This window comes from Acomys russatus, chromosome 21 (genome assembly GCF_903995435.1).
Source record: "Acomys russatus chromosome 21, mAcoRus1.1, whole genome shotgun sequence".
Lineage (NCBI taxonomy): Eukaryota > Metazoa > Chordata > Mammalia > Rodentia > Muridae > Acomys > Acomys russatus.
This window is the reverse complement of record NC_067157.1, coordinates 12,143,311-12,165,021: the sequence shown is the minus strand read 5'-3', so window position 1 is coordinate 12,165,021 and position 21,711 is coordinate 12,143,311. Positions and strand designations below refer to the sequence as shown.

At 42.9% G+C, this 21,711-nt stretch overlaps 1 protein-coding gene across 1 annotated transcript in view; it reads left to right on the top strand.

Moving 5' to 3' along the window:
- Window positions 1–21,711, top strand: part of Lama4 (laminin subunit alpha 4) — a 152,599-nt gene that overhangs the window by 114,941 nt on the left and 15,947 nt on the right. The window contains exons 21-31 of the mRNA XM_051164581.1: window positions 73–235; window positions 1,350–1,483; window positions 1,905–2,076; window positions 4,867–4,998; window positions 6,620–6,762; window positions 9,856–9,994; window positions 10,431–10,568; window positions 14,098–14,231; window positions 15,137–15,301; window positions 16,181–16,328; window positions 21,179–21,366. Coding sequence (XP_051020538.1) covers window positions 73–235; window positions 1,350–1,483; window positions 1,905–2,076; window positions 4,867–4,998; window positions 6,620–6,762; window positions 9,856–9,994; window positions 10,431–10,568; window positions 14,098–14,231; window positions 15,137–15,301; window positions 16,181–16,328; window positions 21,179–21,366 — 1,656 coding nt within the window. The remainder of the gene's footprint in view (window positions 1–72; window positions 236–1,349; window positions 1,484–1,904; window positions 2,077–4,866; window positions 4,999–6,619; window positions 6,763–9,855; window positions 9,995–10,430; window positions 10,569–14,097; window positions 14,232–15,136; window positions 15,302–16,180; window positions 16,329–21,178; window positions 21,367–21,711) is intronic.

Here is a 21,711-nt window from a genome sequence, read left to right as displayed (position 1 = left end):
ATTTTGACACAGTGAAAGCACTTTTCTACAAATTGCCAAGCTGAAATGAGTGGCGACCCTTTCTCTCACCAGGGTAGGGAAACACGGAAAGGTGTTCCTGACAGTCCCCAGTCTCAGCAGCACAGCAGAAGAAAAGTTTATTAAGAAGGGGGAGTTTGCCGGCGATGACTCCTTGCTAGATCTGACCCCCGAGGACACTGTCTTTTACGTCGGCGGGGTGCCTGCAAACTTCAAGGTAAGCTATGGGCTGCATCTGGCTTAGTGCAGATCTGCAATGGGTCTTTTTATAAACCCATAGCCCCAAAATGCCTGGATGTGGTGGAGTCAGATACCACTTTAAGAGCTCAGTTTAATGGGTGGTAGAATCCTGGACCAGAATCTATTTATATAAGTCTGGTGTCTCCATCTGATCCCTACTGGCCATATTTTCAGTGTTGGGTGTTTCAAGTTACAGCTAGTGCTTGAAGATTCACTAATGTCATTGTGATACATGTAAAGGTGATAAATATTACTCCCAGGAAAGAATTAGTACTATCTGCTACAAGAAAATTACACCTTAGAATGCCACTTGGAGTTGGATCTAGATTTCAGCATTGCACATGTCAGCTTCACATGCTGTTACCTGAAATACACAGGCACGCTATAAAAAATGTGAGATGAGAAAAGGTAAGGCCAGAAGGGGACTATGATACCTGACAAAGAGTGGATAGAGGAAAAGACCAAGAAAATAGGAAGTTGATTTCAGGCCTCTCATTCGAGGACTGTTTCTTACAGTTGTGAGCACATTGTTGGCTCTCTATTGAGAAGTGTTCTGCCTTTTTAGTCATTTAAATTTATTTATTTTTAATTTATTCACTTGACATCCCAATTATAGCCCCCTCCTTTGTCTTCTCCCGGTCCCTCCCTCTTCCTGCCTGCCCCTCTTGCCTGGTTCTCAGCAAGGGGGAGCCCTCCTCCCCTACCAACTGACCCCAGCCTATCAAGTCTCATCAGGACTGCCTGCATCATCTTCCTCTGTGGCCTGGCTATGAGACCAGGAATACCCATCTCACAGAATTGGTGTGACAACTGGTTTTCATGGTCAATTTGCTGTCGAGGGATTATAGTGTACGTAGCCCATACTCAATAAACACCAGTTCTCCAGTAAGATGTGCAAAGCTGATAGATACATCACTGCTTATTTAAGTCATCTGGCATACTGATGCAAACCCTGCTGTAGAGAGATGTTCATGTCAGAGGGACCAGGGTGGGCCCCTCTGGTCCACTGTCAGCTTCATTCCCCGTTCTGCAGCATCTATCTGCAAGAAACATGACCAAGGGCTAATTGATTTCATTTCTCTGCCACACAGCTCCCAGCCAGCTTAAACCTGCCCAGCTACTCAGGCTGCTTGGAGCTAGCCACTCTGAATAATGATGTGATCAGCCTGTACAACTTCAAGCATATTTACAACATGGATCCAGCCAAGTCAGTGCCCTGTGCCAGGTAAGCCACAGTTAGGAGCTCAAAAGCCTTTAACAGACAGACAGGGCAGCAGACAGGACAAGTGTGGGTCGATGCACAGGTTCTTAAATGTTGTGTAAGCGCCAGGCAGGCAAAGGCTGCTTCTCTTTTCCTCTGTCCTAAACAGACATGCGCAGCATTAAAATCCTTCTTTCTTTTTTATATTTAACTTAGGGCTCTAAGGTCAGAGGTTTCCTTGAAGACTTTGGCTATCCTAGTATGCAGGGTGAAGGAGGAACACATTTAAAACAGCTCATTTGTTTATTTGTAAATGCTTCCTCCATGGCTTACCTGCCTCCAGGACAATGAAACATGTTCTGAAGATGGGTTCAGGGTCTCATAGTTTCATATGGGAAGCGTAACCAAATCCGTAACATTTGTGTGACCCCGTGTTTCATTTTAGGGATAAACTGGCTTTCACTCAGAGTCGGGCTGCCAGCTACTTCTTCGATGGCTCCAGTTATGCCCTGGTGAAGGACATCACCAAGAGAGGGAAATTTGGTCAGGTGACCCGCTTTGACATAGAAGTCCGAACGCCAGCTGACAACGGCCTTGTGCTCCTGATGGTCAATGGAGTGAGTAAAAACGGAAATCCTGCTTAGTCCACTTTACTTCCTCTGCTCTCTGCTATTCATTTTTCCAGGAATTGGCCCACCCCCCCAGGTTGGGTGTGCCATGCTATCCAAATGGATAATTAGTTTAGAAAGCAAAATTGGATTTATTTTTCTTCAAGGAAGTATTAAGTAAAAGCAGTCCTGAGAGGTACTTCTCCAGACTTCATTTTAATATATATTATTAAGTTATCATTAAATATAGATATCAATATACCCTTTCATAATCAAAAACTTTGAAAAAACTCAGCACCAAGATCTAGTATTTACATTAAAATTTTTCTTCTCATAAGTGATATATATGTGGCAAATACAGACATAAATATGCAATGAAGCAGTCGAGTAAAAATTAAATAAAATTTACATATAAATATTTTTAAATATTTTAGATAAAATGAAATTAATTCTCATTTGCTAATGTAGAAGCCCTTAAATTCACTAAGAATATCTTATTAATAATAGCAATGTGAGAATTAACCATTTAATTAAAATAACTAATTAATCTCACTACAATAGCCATTTAGTGACGATGAGTTTAACAAAATGTGCTAAGTGTTTTATTAAAACTCTTTTTCAACTCTTTGTTGTGATACATTGACTTAAGAACAACATCTTATATCCAGTTTATTTCATTACTGCTTTATTGGCTGTCAAAACTGGAGAGAACTCCTTCTCCAAAATGTGTGTGTGTGTGTGTGTGTGTGTGTGTGTGTGTGTGTATGTATTATTACCTATGCCCACTAAATCATATACCTTCCTAAATTTCATGTTCCACTACACATCTTCTTTGAAAGATCCCTAAAGTGATTGGTAATCTTTTCTCTCTCACACACACAAAATTGGAAGTACACATAGGACTCAATAGTGTGACCAGAGACTGAAGTTTTCCACAAGATGGCATTGCCATTCAGTTGTGCTATGATTTTCTGTGGAGATATGAAACTGGTGATGCTGAAAAATATGTATATTTCAAAGTTGGAAATAATAGCGCAGATGTAGCGGGGTTTACAAAAACACTTATTGTACCAGCTAATGGGATTTACCGTCATATGTCCATACAGGGCACGAACCAGGCATCAGCTGTCTTTATCGACCTCTTAGAAGCACTCTCTCTCTCCTCCCGTCTCTCCCGTCCCCAGAGCCCAATAGCTCCGATATAAGAGTTTTTGATAGATAGTACATTTACATTGTTTTCATAGCCAAAATCACTTAACAATAAAGAAATGCCCCAAAATGTTTTCAAACAACCATTTTATATACAGCACAACTTTCGGGGGGGGGGCAAGATGGGGTGGGGGGATGTGAGGGGGAGGGTAAGGGAGAAAGAAAAGAACCTGCTACTTTCTCACCCACCGCTCTAAGTCCCCTCATCGTCAGGAGCCACATCAACTGTGTTGCCTGAAACAGCCAGGTTTCATGCTACTGAAAGACATCTGTCACCACCTAGAAAGTTCCACAACTTAAAATAACTCATTTCATAACAACAGCAACAACAACAACAAAAGTGTGTCTTTTAAGTTGACAGTATTGTCAAAACTTCACAGGTAGTAACCAGCAGACACCTACCCATCCCCAGAATATTTCCATATCACTGCATAGCTCAATACACACTGACTGTCATGTCGCCTCTAAACCCCACAAGTAAGCCCAGAGAGGGCATTGTGAGCCCTTCCAGTGTGGAACTCGATTCAGGACCCCTCACTAGCCACGCGGAATCTATGAAAGTCTGGTATAACAATGAAATGAAGGCCCATGGTCAATAATCTGTGCCAGAGATCACAGATTTCTTCCTATATTTCAGGGGGCTTCCCCCCCCCCCCTCTGTGTAACTCTGGCTGTCCTGGAACTCACTCTGTAGACCAGGCTGGCCTTGAACTCAGAGATTCTCCTGCCTCTGCCTCCCAGTGCTGGGAATAAAGGCGACCATCACCACCTGGCTACTTCAGATGTTATAAGGAACATAAGTGAAAGTTAGAACATTTTTCCCCAACCCACGGATTGTTTCCTATGCCAAGGACTGTACGAACTCCACTCAGGGGATCACCATGTGTAAAATGAAAACTTTGCCATGATTCCTTATTTTTCAGATCCATTCAATTCTTGTAGCCGTGAACCATCTTCCAGGATGAGAAAGCCCAGCCAGCAAGCGGTTTGACTGCCACTGGCTTATTTTGCCGCTGGCTTATTTTAACATCATCTGCCCCAAGTGTGTCCAATTCCATCTCCGTTTATGAAAGTCCAGTAGCTCAAATCAATACAGAGATAGCCTTCTCCACCCTAGATCCGTAGTCCTTGGCATACTGGGGGAACTGCTTAGCCTATCTTGAAATAACTTTCCATTATTGCCAATTTTCATCTCTCAGTGAGTACAGTGAGGCCATTATATTTTCCAATGTTGCTTAGCAACAAGGTAGTTGAAAATGACATGGAATATTTTATTTTGTCTCGAAGAACTGAAGATCAACAATGTAGACTTACTACTCTATGCCGTGGGTTGTAGGGTAACATAAAAAAAAAAAAGAAGATAGGTATTAGAAATTTTATAAAAATATTAATGCTTTTATTACTATGTAAGAAATAAGTACTAATGGAGATATAATTATCATTTTGCTTTAATAAGATTTTCACGAGACCACTTCAATCTTCAAAGACTTCCATAATAAATGATTATAATAGTTCTCAAATTTAGCTAAGTCTGACTCTACTTTCCTAACATTGGCTGCTCCCATCTTACGAGTTTCCTTCACTCTACAGAGCATGTTTTTCAGCCTAGAAATGCGCAACGGCTACCTGCATGTGTTTTATGACTTCGGATTCAGCAACGGCCCCGTGCATCTCGAAGACACATTGAAAAAAGCCCAGATTAACGATGCAAAACACCACGAGGTACAGTCACTGTGCCTTGGGCGGGTTTGGTTTTGACACTTACATCTGACCAGGTGACCAAGTGCAGTAGGGTGGGCCAGAACGACTGACGCATCCTCATCTACTCCACCCCACGAAAACACATGTCGCAATTTCTAACAAAAGAGTCACTGGGAAGTCCCTTTTCATTAAAAGGGACTCATTGACCAAAAGTCTCTTGTTAATCTTAAATGTCTCGATTACAATAGAAAACCTACAAAAACACCATATAGGTGTTGAAGATGTTGGAATGCAGACAGAAAGCTCTTATTACTTACACTTTGAGCTTCATTAATATAGGGGGTTTATATAAGTAAATACAGAATTTTCTCTCGAACTTCTCTAGACTAGAGAACTGCTAGTAGTGATTTTTCTCATGAAGAAGATCTTAAAAGTATGCTCTTTAGTTTTAAACCATATTTATAGTCTGTTGAAAAATACCCTTCATCCACAGTCATTAACAACTAATTTAAATACATAATTTAATAAAGTCATATAAAAGATGCAATATCTTTTAGGTTGAGCCCAAATACAGTGGCTAGCCGGCTGTATTTCCCTGTTCAGTTCCATGCCCAGAGGCTTCCTAAGGATGGAGCTCAGCAGTTGACGAAGTTAACTGTTTGTCTGTCTAGCACTTTTGCAGATCCTCTAGAACCGCCCCCCCATCTTTTAAATAGTCACTCGATATTTATTTATGCAACTCTATTAATTCAAAATAATATAGAAATGGTTGCAAAACCTGGCACCTTGGTAGCATGCACCTGCTTACGCATATGCTGGTGCTGCCCAGGTGCTAGAGGGAATAGAAAATAGGGAGTTGTCCACTGTGCGGAAAGCTCTCACTATGGCAGATGATCACACTTTGGAGATTGAATAACATGACACCGACACACCAACACAATTGCCAATAATTAGACTTTGTTGCTGAACATGCAGTTCAGTGGTGGAGCACTGTCCTAGCAAAGGGCAGGCTTGCTATTTTTAAACATTTGTCCAGGTATAGTCATACATACGGGTGTACCTTCATGAGACCTGGGTTCCATTCCCAGCAACACAAAAGTATTTTTTATTAAGGGGATAGATCTCATATTATATGTGTTACACACACACACCACAAGGGGGTGCAATGAAGCAATGAAACTTTAAGAAGTATTAGATGTTACCTTGATCGGGCTGGTAATATAGCAGCTGTTTTCATATGTCCAAACTTAACTAATTGTATAATCTTTTAAAATATGTGTAGTTTGTAATCAATTATGCCTTAATCAAGCTTTTTTTTTTTTTAAAGAAAATAGATGCTTATAAGTTCTTTGCAAATCTTTTCAGGAGAGGCAGGAGATAATTTTTAAAAATTCGGACTCAAAGAAAAATTGAGCCTGTGCTACTTCCTTTCCCAAAGAGGGGTCTTCACTGCTAGTTTGTGTTACATAAAAGCCAGTTTTCATGCCTGTGAGTAAAAGGGGGAAATCTACTCCCTATCTTGTAAACAAACAAAAATACAGTTGGTTACAACCAGGATAGTTAAAATACATTAAAATTTTCTTTTTAAAAAACAACAAAACCCTACTTGTCAAACAGGATTGCAACCTATGCTTTCTTCCAGATCTCAATCATTTACCACAACGACAAGAAGATGATCTTGGTGGTGGACAGACGGCACGTCAAGAGCATGGACAATGAAAAGAAGAGAGTGCCCTTCACAGACATCTACGTTGGAGGGGCGCCCCAGGAGGTCACACAGTCCAGGTAAAGCTCTGTGATTCCACACCTGGCCCCTGCTCACCATTAACTAGTGCCTAGTCAATACTCAGGAGAGCCCTTGCTTGCTACTTTTACATACCTGCGCAGGCGTACACCAACATCTGTGGGCCTGTAGGCCCCCTACTGCCAGCCCTTACGACCTCCTTAAATCAGCATCTCTGTGTATAATTTACCTACTTTATTAATTTAACATTACATTTAGAACATAGTCTACTGCAGTATTTCTCAAGAAGAGGAAGTGTAGAACATAATGTATTAAGTAAGGATGAAACAGCATGTACACTTCTACTTTTGTTTTAGTTTTTAAACTTATTTAGAACTCTTAGATAGTATCTAGCAGCGTGTATATTCTTGAGGGTATACAAGAGGTCATGGTTTGTGTGTACTGTTCTAATGAACACAAAAACTCAATTCTTACTCTGCATTAAATTCATAGAAACAGGGCTAGAGGGATGGCTCAGTAGTTAAGAGCACTGGCCGTTCTTCCAGACAACCTGGATTTGATTCCCAGCACCCACATGGCAGCGAACAGCCATCTGCGACTCCAATTAGATGGGAACACAGCGGCCTCTTCTGGCCTCTGTAAGCATACACATACCCACAGGCAAACTGTCCATACATATAAAATTAAGATATATAAATCTCAAAATAAATTCATAGATTCCTATTCCTAAAGATTAATAGCAACATTGAGATACCCCTATCCAGTGGCTCTCATTAGAGTAACCTCAAAAGCTCTGTGTATAAAGCCATTTGCTTCCCTAAAATTATGACTGTTGTGAAGTCAGGCCCCAGTGTTTCAAAATGAAAACAAAAAAAAAATCTCCAACTCAAGTGAGTGCTGACGATGGAGCCCACCCTCCCCTTAACAAAAACACCCTCACTATTAGCATTCAAACCTTTGAGTGAATTTAGTGCTGGATGAAGTATTACCTCAGGAGGCTAATTTTACATATATGCATTTATATTCACATACATATTTGTATTTATATACACGTCTATATACATATTTTATTTAAGATTTTAATTGTTATAAAGTCCTTATTTATCTTGAGTCAAATCCTTTCCACGTGGCAAATTAACTTATGTAAAGAGGGCTTCCCCAAGCTTTTTTCCAAACTAAGCACCCTCTTCAGTCCTTCAAGCATGCCCTATGGGACCTTGACCGCTATGTGTGCCTGCTGGTTAGCACAGTCCTCCAGCTCTGACCTGTGAGTGCAGAACACAATAGAGCCGTTCATCTGCAGCACAGTTAACCCACTGTGATTTGGTCCAAACCAACGTGGCATTTATCCAGTGCCAACGAACACGTTTCTGGGCAGCTCCTTTACACCAAGCATGACAGAGGCCAAGAGTAGAACCCTGAGCAAGGACGCCATCCCCAATCAGAGGGATAAAACATTTTTAACTTTCACTTTTTAATGTAAATAGATTTTTTTTATGCAACATATTCTAATTATAGTTTCCCCTCCCCCCGACTCTTCCCAATTCCTCCCCGCCTCCCCTGGCATCCAAACCCACACCTTTCTGTCTCTTGTTAGAAAACAAACAGGCTTCTAAAGAATAATAATGAAATACAATAAAATAAAACCAAAACAAACAAATCAGAATAGGAGAAAACAACTAAACAAGAAAAAGAGCCAAAGAAAATGCACAAGAAGCTTATATAGATGCAGATACACATGTTTGCACACACAGAAGTCCCTTTAAAACACAAAGCAAGAAGCCATAATATATCTATACACAAAGGACCTACAAGGTTAAAAAAAAATTGCCCTGGCAACATTATGAGACAAAGAGCCCCCAAAGAAGCTGCTGTGTTAGTCATTTAGAGCTAGTAATGAGACCTACACTTAAAAGCAGTTTGTTTGAGCTGGGTGGTGGTAGCACACACCTTTAGTCCAGCACTCAGGAGGCAGAAGCAGGCAGATCTCTGAGTTTGAGGCCAGCCTGGTCTACAGAGCAAGTTGCAGGACACCCGGGGCTACACAGAAAAAGCCTGGCGAGAGAGAGAGAGAGAGAGAGAGAGAGAGAGAGAGAGAGAGAGAGAGAGACAGAGACAGAGAGAGACAGAGAGAGACAGAGAGAAAGAGAGAAGAAGAAGGAGGAGGAGGCGGAGGAGGAGGGAGGGAGGGAAGGAGGAGGAGAGGGAGAGAGAGATGGAAGGAGGGGAGAGGAGGAGAAGGGAAGGAGGGGGAGAGGGAGAGAGGGAGAAGAAGGAGGAGAGGAGGAGAGGGAGAAGAAGGAGGAGGAGAGGAGGAGGAAGGGGAGGAAGAAGAGAAAGAGGAAGAAGAGGGGCTAGTTGTGTTTTCAGTAAGACTCCCTCAAAGAAAACTAATTTTTCATTTGCAAGCAGCTATCAATTAGAGATGGCTTCTGGGCTAGGGATAGGGGGTGTCCACTTCTCCCTTCAGCTCTAGCACCCGATCTAGTCCAGACCTGCGCAGACCCTGAGACCCAGCCATCTGACATTCTCTAAGACTTGCCTTAGCTTTCCTTGATTAGAGCATGCTACAAATAAGGCCAAACCTATTAGTAGATGTCTAAAAACCCAAGGTCAAATCCTACCTTGGTATTAATTTTTATAAAATTGCCAATAGCAAAGGTTTTTTTTTTATCTGTAGCATATCAACTCAGTCTCAAGAATCTATAAAAAAGAAATACTAGCATATCCATCTGTCATTTGATCATTCTAAAAATAGCAATTGATAATAGAAGTTAAAAGGCTTTGAAAATTATAAAGACGTAAAGAAGTTGTCTTGACTTGGACAAAGTTGGCTACCACACATGAAGGTTTGGCACAGCTGTGTGCTTCTCAAAAAGTCATGAGATTCTGGATGGTCTGAGAGCTACTAAAAGCATAAGGAAACAGAGCACTACAGTGTATACATGCAGTGCCATAAGGAAACAGAGTGCTACAGTGTATACATGCAGTGCCATAAGGAAACAGCACTACAGTGTATACATGCAGTGCCATAAGGAAACACAGCACTACAGTGTATACATGCAGTGCCATAAGGAAACACAGCACTACAGTGTATTCATGCAGGGCCACTGAGAACTGATTTCCTTTTCCAGGACCCTAAGAGCACATCTTCCTCTAGACATCAACTTCATGGGATGCATGAAGGGTTTCCAGTTCCAAAAGAAAGATTTCAATTTACTGGAGCAGAAAGAAACTCTAGGCATTGGTTATGGATGCCCGGAGGACTCGCTGGTGAGTACCATTCAGTCAAGAGCTTCTCCACAGGTACACACAGTGCTTACTACAGCAAGATTGGCCCCTTCTGCCTCTCTGGGTTCCTCTCTGCTGCCAGGAGAAAGCAAGCTCATTCAACTAGAGAGGCTGTGGGACTCTCCTGTGCAGCTGCTCCAGTTTCCAGTGGGTGGGGGCGTCCAATGCCCTGAGAGGCTGCTCCAGTGCTATTGGTCACTCGGGTGTAAGAAGTGGGAAAGCTGAAATCCAGCTGCTGCAGGAACACGGAAGGGAAGCTAGCCTGCCCGAATCCCAACAAAAACAACATGGAAGGAAACACAGACTGCCTGCACAGCAGGCCAGGCTCTCTGTATATGAAAACTGATGTAAATGTGCCATAATTACCAAAAAAAAAAAAAAAAAAAAAACACTATTTTTACTTCTTTTTTGCACACAGATATCGCGCAGAGCATATTTCAATGGGCAAAGTTTTATTGCTTCAGTTCAGAAACTATCTTTCTTCGATGGCTTTGAAGGAGGTTTCAATTTCCGAACATTACAGCCAAATGGGTTATTGTTCTACTATGCGTCGGGGGTAAGCACCTGTTTCCTTTGAGGACACTTTGTCTTGTTGATTCATCTGTCGAAAACATGTGGCATGCACGTTGAAGGTGAACTTTGGCCTGATGTGGTAGCACACGCTTTTAATCCCAGCACTCAGGAGGCAGAAGCAGGTGAATCTCTGTGAGTTCAAGGCCAGCCTGGTCTACAAAGTGACTCCAAGACAGCCAAGGCTACACAGAGAAACCCTGTCTTGAAAAACAAAAACAAAAACAAAAAGTGAACTTGGATTCAGATTTTGACTCACAAATAAGCAAACTATCAGAATGCTAGATGTTAGATACATATTTTAAATATAACACCTCATTAATTCTTTGAGAATTTTATACAGTGTATTTGATCACACACACACACACACACACACACACACACACACACACACACACTACCATTCCTTCTGCTAACTTCTCCCGGTTCATCCCACCATCTCGCCACCCCAACCAGCATATATACACAGCTAGGGGTGGGGCTTACAAACCACTTCCTCCTATGCTAGAATGTTGACTGGCTTGCTATTGTGCAGGTCCTGTGCAGGCAACCACAGGTGCCATGAGCTTATAGTTGTAGAGATGACACTGGCTCCAGACTTTCCCAACCTCTGGCTCCAAAAGTCTTTACATTCCCTCTTCCTTGATGGTCCAAGAGCCTGGTGGTTGGGGAGAGGAGTGATACAGATGTCCCATTTGTGGCTGGGCATTCCACTGGTTTTTATATTTGACTAGTTGTGAGTTTCTGAATTAAGTGTCATCCACTGCGCAAAGAAACCTCTCTGGTGACATCTGAGAACTGTACTAATCTGTAGGTTTTTGAGATAAGAATTTAGAGGGCAGGGGCTGGAGAGATGGCTCAGAGGTTAAGAGCACTGTCTGTTCTTCCAAAGGTCCTGAGTTCAATTCCCAGCAACCACATGGTGGCTCACAACCATCTACAATGAAATCTGGTGCCCTCTTCTGGTGGTCAGGCATACATGTATAAATAATAAATAAATAAATAAATATGTTTTTAAAAAAATAAAAAGAATTTAGAGGGCAGTTAGATACTGTGTCTATTCACCCCTATGGCCTGTGAACTCCCAACCATAGGTTCTTGGCTGGACTGACAGTACTAGGCACACGTTTCCCTCTATGGAGCACGCCTTACGTCTCAAGCGGCTGACCATCTCCCTAACATTCACGCCACATTTACAATCACAGACATATCCTGAACTGGAGTTACCTCAGGAGGTAATAGACAGAATTCAAAGAATCACAAATAGCAGGCTGTTTTTGTATGCAATTCATGGGGTTTGTGGCCTGAAGGCTGGCTGCAGAAGTTGGTGCACACATAAGGAAAGAGAAAATCCTATCTTTATATATATCAGTTGTGGAAAATTCTATCTTTATTTTCTCTAACTGAAATAACATTTTCTTCTATCTTTAATTCCACCACAAACCACAGCACCTCTAACTTTTGTCACCAAAGGAAATCACGAATATTTTCCCACTGCAGTTGGCACAGACACTTGAGGACATCGTTCTTGTTCATTTCCACTATAGTTTCCAAGTGTAGACACTGTCAAATCTATTAGCTCTGTGATTTAATGCCTTTATAAAGGATATGACTATGTATCACAAATTCCTTGCTTTACCATTTTGAGAGCAATATTTCAATGTACTAAATCACCTTCCTATTTTAGAATATTGCTTTATGAAGGAAAGCAGATACAGCCACAACCTGCCAAGAGCATCGATGGCAGAGTGAGAACCACCACCTCTGAGTGTAACAACAAGGACGCTTGTGATTTAGTTTATACATTAGAAAGAAGTTACACTCTTCTTTGCCTTTGGGTTTACAATAGAATAGTCAAGCTCTCCTTACAAACCTTCTTTCAAAAAAAAAGGGGGGGGCTCTGTATGTGGCTCAGTGATACAGAGCTGGCCTGACTTGTGTGAAAATAAATAAGACCTGTAGAAATCTGGTGAAGCTGAGACCCAGCTGCTATATCTCTGCTCACACTACAAGTTTTCAAGGCAACTTTTGCTTTTTATGCTTACCTGGATCTGTCACCACTTTCAAATGTATTTATTGTGTATCTGTCTCTTGGGAGAGCAAACGTGTGAGTGTACACGTGTGCATGTACACGTGTGTTTGCACATGTTGAGGTCAAAGGACAAGTGCAATCCACCGTGGGTTTGTTCTGTTTTTGAGAAGCAGTCCCTCACTGGTAAGGTGGCCAGTGAACCCCCAGAAGGCTACCAGGCTCTAGTTCCCCAGTGCTGGGATCACGGGTGTGTGCCATCTAGCCCAACTTCATGGGTCCTGGGGATCAAACGGGGTTCCCCACATTAGTACAACAAGCACTTTGCAGACTGCTGTATCCTCCTAGCCCTGTCACTTTTCTTTTCCATGTAATTTAGATCAATAGAATCTGTGAGAATTTACAGAAAGCATTTTGTAGAACTTTTGCCCCCAAAGCTTGTTTCAGTTCAATAAATCAGTTTCTTTCACAGATAGTAACCTGTTTCCGTATGCAGTTCACGGGGTTTGTGGACTGAGGGCTGGCTCTAGAAGTTGGTGTGCACATAGGAAAAAGGAAACAGCATTACCATCTGCCAAAGTTTTAAACTATGCAGTAGGCAAATTCAATAAAGAAGAAACTTCTGCTTCTGGAAAGTTCTCTTCAGTCCTACTATGTCAAAAAAAAGGGAGGGGGAAGCACTATAAAATAAACATATAGTGAATTAACTGCAGTCTCTTCACCTAGTTACATCCTCCAGGAGGCTGAAATGCTGTCTTTCAAAGGGATCACATGACACTGACATGGTAGAATGCTTAGGTTAGGAAAGTCATTGAGACTGAGCCAATACCTTGGAATGACAAAACCACCAAAGGATTTCAGTTCAAATTATGGAAGTATCCTTTTTCCACTGAGTGTGTGTGTGTGTGTGTGTGTGTGTGTGTGTGTGTGTGTGTGTGTGAAAGAGAGAGAGAGAGCAAGTGAGAGAGAGAAAGAGAAGGAGGGAGAGAGGGAGGAAGGGAGGGAGGGAGAGAGACTACAAGTAAATCCATGCCATGTGTAGTGCTCAGGCATCAATTCTCACCTCCCACCTTGTTTTGAGGCAGTGGCATCTCTCTTGGTTTGGCCACTTGCGTGTGTACTCCAGGCTGGCTAGCTGGCTTCCGATACCCCTGCCTATGCTTCCTAGTTCACCATAGTAGGCCTGAGTTACAGATACATGCTACGTTTTACAGGGATTCTGGGCTTCTGAATTTAGTTCATCAGGCTTTCAGGGCAAGCATGTTTACCCACCACACCACCTGCCCACCCCTGAAACAAGTCTACTTTTATAAGCATCGCTTACGTGGACAAAAGTGTTGAGTGGTCGCTATCCACAGACGTTAGCCTGCCGGCAAATCTTCTGCATACCGTATATTCCTTTAAGCAATGCCATTGACTGAATTTTGAAAGCATGTCCAGCTTTTGTCCTGAGATTCCTACTTAAACACCTATGCTTGTATTTCAGCCCGACGTGTTTTCTATCGCACTGGACAACGGCACCGTGGCCATGGATGTAAAAGGCATCAAGGTTACGTCGGCAGACAAGCAGTACCATGACGGGCTGTCCCATTTTGTCATCGCCTCCATCTCACCCACAAGGTACAACGCCTCACCTCCTCTACTTCCCACCACAATCTTTATTGGCAGGGTATGCCTCTGACGAACGCCGTCATGGCTCCTACGCTTCGCCATTGCTTTTCTAGTATTCCAACAAGTGATGGAGGGAAAATTTTACTCTCTTCCCAAAGACATGCTACTCATTTTCAAGAGATGCCAAATAAGCCATCATAAGGTTGCTTAATAAAGACAGGCTCTTTCGGAGGGGGTGTCGATAAAAAGGTCAGTTTTCATCCCCGTAAAGGCAGTGCACACTTACACTACCTGGTGAATGGAGTATGGTTTGTTACACATAGAAATGTTCAGAAAATACTGGTTATGTTTAGACTTTGAATCTAAACAGTAAAGGATGTTACATTTATGACAGCATTTTAAAAGTTCCAACTTCATATATATATATGTATATATATATATATATATATATATATATATGAATTTTTCATATAACAAATGTTTTGAAAAAAGAAATAAACCTCTTTTGAAGACTACTGCTGTCCAATCTCCTTGTGTGAACATCTCACCAAGAGCAAATGGTGGTGTGGTTTCTCTGCACCCTGTGTCCAATGATTAACCACCCAGCGTGCTGTGCAATGAAGCTGGCCGCCTAGCAATGTGATGACTGCCACTTTAAAAAAAAAAAAAAAAAAACACTTGCTGTGGAGATGTAGGTCCCAACCTCAGTTTGAAGAGGCCTTCTTGCAGATGGGCATGTTTAGCCTTTTTCTCCTGGGCCTCCTGAGGAATCTGTCGCTCCATGTAGATGTTCCATTTCAGCCCCCACCCACCCCCCCCCCCCACCCCCCCCACCCCGTGAGAAAACCTGCCTGCTCGGTGATCAGTAGTACTGGGGTAAAATAGGCTGTGTATAAAGACTCTTTCCTTCACAGATATGAACTGGTAGTAGACAAAAGCCGACTTGGGAGTAAGAATCCTACAAAGGGGAAAGCAGAAGAGACCCAAACAACTGAGAAGAAGTTCTATTTTGGCGGCTCACCCATCAGTCCCCAGTATGCTAATTTCACCGGATGTATAAGCAATGCCTACTTTACCAGGTACACTTTTTTCTTTTTTCTCTTTTTTTTTTTTTTGGTTTTTTGAGACAGGGTTTCTCTGTGTAACAGCCCTGGCTGTCCTGGACTCATTTTGTAGAACTCAGAGATGCGCCTGCCTCTACCTCCCGAGTGCAGGGATTAAAGGCATGTGCCACCACGCCCAGCTGGTACACTATTTTTTAATTGGTGAATGTGCCTGACTGATAATGATCAACACAGTCGTGAAAAGTTTGTATTCGTAAAACTGGTTAAGTTTGTAATTTACAGTCCGTGGCAGATAGTAATTAAAAGTTCATGCGCTTGAGCGGCCGAGGTACTTGGGTTTGTAGGTCTCTTGCTCTTTAATTCACGTACTGCTGCGGCTAAGCATGACTTCATTTCTTCGCCTGCAAAACACAGATAACAAGTGCACCTGCTTGGTGGGCTCGTCCTAGAAGTCTGTGAGACAATACGGAGAGAGTACTTACTTGCACAGCACCTGGTTAATAGTAAACTACAGATAAGCATACCAAAGTCCCTGTTCAAAGTGTAGGAAGAACTTAATTGAGGACTTTAAACAAAGCCACTGATGTAGGTCGTTAGGAGACAACAGAGGCCCCGAGGATACAAGAACAAGCAGGAGAGGAGGTGGGTACAGACGTGAGCACAGATCGAGAGACCCAGGCAGGGCCCTGGTCATCCCGAGTCAGTCAGAATGCAGAATGCCAGAAAGTGGTTGTTAGTGACTGAACGAATGATATCTGTAGGATTCCCGTCTGGATAGGTAAGGCCCTATCACACAAACGTTTTCACTGCCACAGATCTTTGCCATAGTTTTCATAATAGAACTATGGACAGCCTTTTTAGGATTTTTTTTTTTTTTTCCTCTTGCGAACCCAGGTTGGACAGAGACGTGGAAGTCGAAGATTTCCAGCGGTATTCTGAAAAGGTCCACACTTCCCTTCACGAGTGCCCCATTGAGTCGTCACCACTGTTTCTCCTTCACAAAAAAGGAAAAAACTCCTCAAAGCCTAAAACAAATAAACAGGTAAACGCTAGCTAGCATCATGCACCATTCACAGTCGCCCTCGCACTCTGTATATACATCTCCGGACAGGGTTGCTTTGTAGAACCTGCTCTCGCTGACAAGTGCGTCCGCGTGGAAGAGGGTTCTTGCTGCGTCAGATGCCCCAGCTTGCACCAGGCACGACTCTCAGGGGAGCAGAGTCAGCTGTTCACTCCTACTTCTAATGGCCTTTCGTTAAAGACAGTCCAAACAGCTCTGTTCTTAACAGAGTGGGTGCGTGCATGCGTGCGAGCGCGCACGCGAGTGCTTTGTGTTTCTCCACCTACATGCACAGGTGGCTATGAACTGCTCCTTCATTAAATAAATACCGAGTTGTAAGACTTCATCTCTGACTGCTGTTCCTTCTTAGTCACTCCCGCACATTGTTTGGTTCCATTACAAAGGGAAGCCCCAGTCCCTTCCCATTCTCTCACCCCATCTCCTTCCTGGTGCAGTTCGAACAATGCTTTGTCAATGCTTCTGTTGAGTGAGTTTCCGCAATGGCTTCCAAAAGGGGCTCCTTGCTTCCACTTAGTTGCCTCACCATCTGTTCTCCACACAGCACCCAGACCATATCAGGCACACCTCTAACCAAAGTACTCCCACACCCCCCACTGCACTCAGAAGAAAAGCCCAAGTGGCCACAGTTCTGGAAAGGTCCTGAGTGATCACCAGCCTCTGTTCCTCTTTCACGTGCCCAACTCACTCACTCTTTTCCCTCACCAGCCTCTTCACTGTTTAATCCCAGCACTTGGGAGGCAGAGGCAGGCGGATCGCTGTGAGTTCGAGGCCACCCTGGTCTACAAAGTGAGTCCAAGATGGCCAAGGCTACACAGAGAAACCCTGTCTCGAAAACCAAAAACAAAACAAACAAACAAAAAAACACCTGGCCCATTAGCTCCCTACCTTGGAATTTTATTGTCTCTCCTTCTGCCCCCACTTCCACTCCTCTCCCCGATGTCTGCCCAATTTCCTTCAGCCCCCCACCCCCTCCAGTGAGACCTACTTGGCTGCCTATACAGCACTGCAGCCCGCCTACTGCCTCTTACTCGAACTATGGATATTTTTGCCTTTACTTTGTTGTTCCTTTTTCCCATAGGGGAGGAAGTGCTAACTGCCAAGCTGCGTGGCTTCGACAGCTACCTAGAAAAGCTTGCCGCCTCTTTTAAATGAACCTTTGTTTTTAGTGTGTTCGGTTGTGACAGGGTTTCTCTGTGTAGCCCTGGCTGTCCTAGAGCTCACTCTATAGTCCAGGTTGACCTTGAACTCACAGAGATCTGCCTGCCTCTATGCTGGAATTAAAGGTGTGTGCCACCACACCCAGCCCTGGTGTAAGTTTTTATCAAGGCTACACCAAAGAGTCTGGGTTATAATAATTTATGTTTATGATCACTTCCTCTTAGTGCACAGCCGAATAATTTTTAGAATAGATTCTGGGAGATAAAATCACTAAATTAAAACAAAAAGACAATACCGGTTTTATATTTCCCCATAGGTACTTAAGAATACATGTCTTTAAAAAAAAAAAAAACTATGTTCCAGGCTTAAACTTTTTTTCAGATTTTTTGTGCTTTAAGAATAACTAGGGAGTTGCTGGTGGTAATAGTACACACCTTTAGTCTTAGTACTTGGGAGGCAGAAGCAGGCAGATCTCTATGAGTTTGAGGCCAGCCTGGTCTACAGAGTGAGTTCCAGGACAGCCAAGCCTATGTGGAAAAAAACCCCATCTCAAAAAAATAAAAATAAAAAATTTAACTGGAAATTTTTCATTTGTAACATAATAGTGAATACTATGTTAACTAATAGAAGTACCCTGGGTACCTGGCCAAGCACTGTTTTCTAAGAACTGACTCCCTACCTAGCCTGTAGATCCTGTGGTTTAAGAGTGTGACACTCACCTCCCTGGATATAGGTGATGAGACCAGTATGTATCACCTGAACTGAGCAGAGCTAGAAAATTCACTCCCTTGGGAAGGAACCCAGAGGACCAACCAGTCCTGATCACTGACTAAAGAACCTGCAAGCCTTAGGGTGCTGTAATTCATGTACAGAGAGGGAGCCTTGTAGGAAGAAAGAAAGCCAGAAAACTACTATGAATAGAAAAAAAAAAAAAATATTGAGAAACAACGCTGTGATACCAGAAGCCTCCACAAAGGAAGCTCCAGGATTCTGTCCAGTGCCTAAATTCCTGTTTAGGGTCCTGCTCTGCCACTTCCTCCCTTGGGTTGCATGAGAAATGCCTGTCCTGTCATATGTGACTTTCTTTTTCCTTGCTACCTCAACTAGCTTTGCTATTATCTGGCCCACATAAAGTGGTGACAAATTAAAGCTCATACCACTGGCAAGGTTAACTCACGCTCTCAAAGAAAGAAGTTGCCCTGGCAAAGTCAGAGACTGATGAAGTTCTCTGAGAATTCCCACCCACGTGCCCATCAAGACAGTGAGGTGAATGTTTGATGGTATAACAGTAAGAAATTCAGTTATAACTGATTTTTTTTTCATTATTATCAAGAACATATATCCATGGAAAATGTATTTGAGTATTTGGTTGCCAAATACTTAGAACGATATCAAGTGACCATGCTTGCTCAGCCTGGGAGTCCAGTTTAGATCCTTAACTGCTGGTGCAAAGTGAGGTCCCCACTGGGCATGGTGGCGCACGCCTTTAATCCCAGCACTCGGGAGGAAGAGTCAGGCGGATCTCTGTGAGTTCGAGGCCAGCCTGGTCTACTAAGTGAGTTCAGGACAGCCAAGGCTACACTGAGAGACCCTCTCAGAAAAGAAAGAAAGAAAGAAAGAAAGAAAGAAAGAAAGAAAGAAAGAAAGAAAGAAAGAAAGAAAGAAAAAGAAAAGTGAGGTCCCTTCCACCCAAACAAGAGGATGGGGAAAAGCCAGAGTTGGGGAAAATCCGTAACTCCTAACCCCTTTCTTTTTCCAGGCCCTATGTAAAACAAAGCATAGTTCCCATTGGGTGGGAATGGGAGGATACGAGTAAGGGGATAACAATCTGGTTGTAGTGTGAATAAATTATAATAAGTTAAAAAAAATAAGATTCCAACAAGACTAGAGTATAACGTGGGTTCAGAAGACACTTCTTAATCTGCATTAGAGTCTCTCTGCGGACTCACTTTTGGTCATTCTTGGCTTGTAACTCTGGTAATTTTTTTTGTAGGTGAGAGCGTGGAACCCCAACTAAAGATAAATAGGTGTTTCCTCCATCTAAAGAGAAACCGTGCCTCTAGCTGTGCGTCACTGAGTCCTGTGAACTCTGTGAGAAAACAAAGGGGGATGCTAGTGTAGGGAGGCTTTTTCCTTAGGACATATAGTTAGTATCGGGGACCCCCCAACTCCCTTTCTCCAGCTCGGGCCCCACTGTGAGACTGTCCACTGCCAGCCTCCTTGGAAGAGCTGCAGTCCCGGGACCAGCCCCCGCGGCACAGCCCGAGTGCACTAAGTGAGCCTCTCGCCCCATCTAGACTGGGAGGGTAGGAACAGGAGTGGCTGTAGCACTGGTTTCTTATCGGTTTCTTTTCTCATACAAGGTAAAGACTTGGGTTGCAGTTCTTTCTAATCAATGTGGAGTTCCCAGAGTCTCCTTACCGCTTCGTTCTGGCGGTAGAAACCCTCTTTAGATTTCCAGAACTGTTGTGCGTTTTTGGTTTTGTTTTGTTAGTTTGTTTGTTTTGTTTCGTTTTGTTTTGAATATGTATATATCTGACACTTCAGCAAGAATTAGGGAGAGGAGAAACACGCACACTCGATAATACCGGACGTTTTGCCAAGTTCTCCAGCCCTCCCTGCTACCAAACCTCGCCTCTCCTGTCAGCTTCCTGAGGGGCGCAGATCCCACCACTCCCTGCTTTGAAAACCTGTGTGGCTCCTCATTGCTTAAAGGCAAAACTCTACCCAAGCCCAACACCTAAAGTCCCTTCTCTGTCACCTAAAGTCCCTTCTCTGTCACCAACTCCATTCCCAGTTTCTTTTTATAGGCATGTTTCTCCAAATATTGACTATGAGGTTTTTGATTGGTTGGTTTTCGAGGCATGGTTTTTCTCTGTAAAACAGCCCTGGCTGTCCTAGACTCACTTTGCAGACCAGGCTGGCCTCGAACTCACAGTGATTCACCTGCCTCTGCCTCTGCTGGGATCTAAGGCATGCTCCACCACACCCAGCCAGAGTTATTTATTCTGGGATGTTCTGCCTGCATGCACATCTGTGCACCATGTGCATGCCTGGTGCCCTAGGAGATCAGAAGGGGCCATCAGATCCTTGGAACTGGAATTAATGACTGCTATGAGTTGTCACGTGGGTACTGGCAACCACACCCTGGTCTTCTGGAGATGTAGCCAGTGCTCTTAACCACTAACCCATCTTTCGAGCCCCAATATCTTAAACTATTTACATAGCATATATAAACAATGCCATGTAGTAATATGATGTTGCAGATATGTGGGGGTTTTATTAATTGATTCTTTCAAGGTTATTTTGCTAACAGCTTTTCCACTGGTCGCTATTATTTAAGACGTGCATTTACATTAAATAGTTTAAACGGTAGAGGAGTTGTCTATAAAGCTACACTCTATACTCTCATGCTGTTTTACAATCACAGACTAGAATTCTGAGTCTGCTAATATACTGTTTTGTTACTATTGCTGTCACTAGTTTACGACAATAGAAGGAAAAGCAGCCTGCTATTTCATGAATATAAAACACACAAGTAATAGCCACTTCGCTAATTCTGTATTCTTAATTAAGAATAAAGACGTCATATATCAAATTTTGTTACCGGTTTCAGCACTTTTGTCTCTTCATTTCACTTGTATTCCCTGCAGGGAGAGAAAAGTAAGGATGCACCTTCATGGGATCCTGTTGGTCTGAAGTTTCTAGAACGGAAGGCTTCAAGGGACTCTCACTGCCACCTGTCCAACAGCCCCAGAGCAATTGAACACGCCTATCAATATGGAGGCACGGCCAACAGCCGCCAAGAGTTTGAACACATACATGAAGATTTTGGTGAAAAGTAAAGAAGAACACTGTCCTTCTAGAAGCTTCATGCCATGCTCCATCCTTGTCTGTCACAGGGCACTTTTCTCCTACCTTTCCTTTCTGTATCTTCTTCTTTTTTTTAAGATTTGATTTATTTTTTATGTTTATGAGTACTCTGTCTGCATGTACACCTGCACGCCAGAAGAGGGCATCAGATCCCGGTGTAGATGGTTGTGGAACTCAGGACCTCTGGAAGAACAGACAGTGCTCTTAACCACTGAGGCATCTCTCCAGCCTCCCTTTCTGTTTCTTCTTAATCCTGTTCTTTTTTTTTTTTTTTTTTTTTTTTTTTAGTCAATGTATATACTAAACAATACAT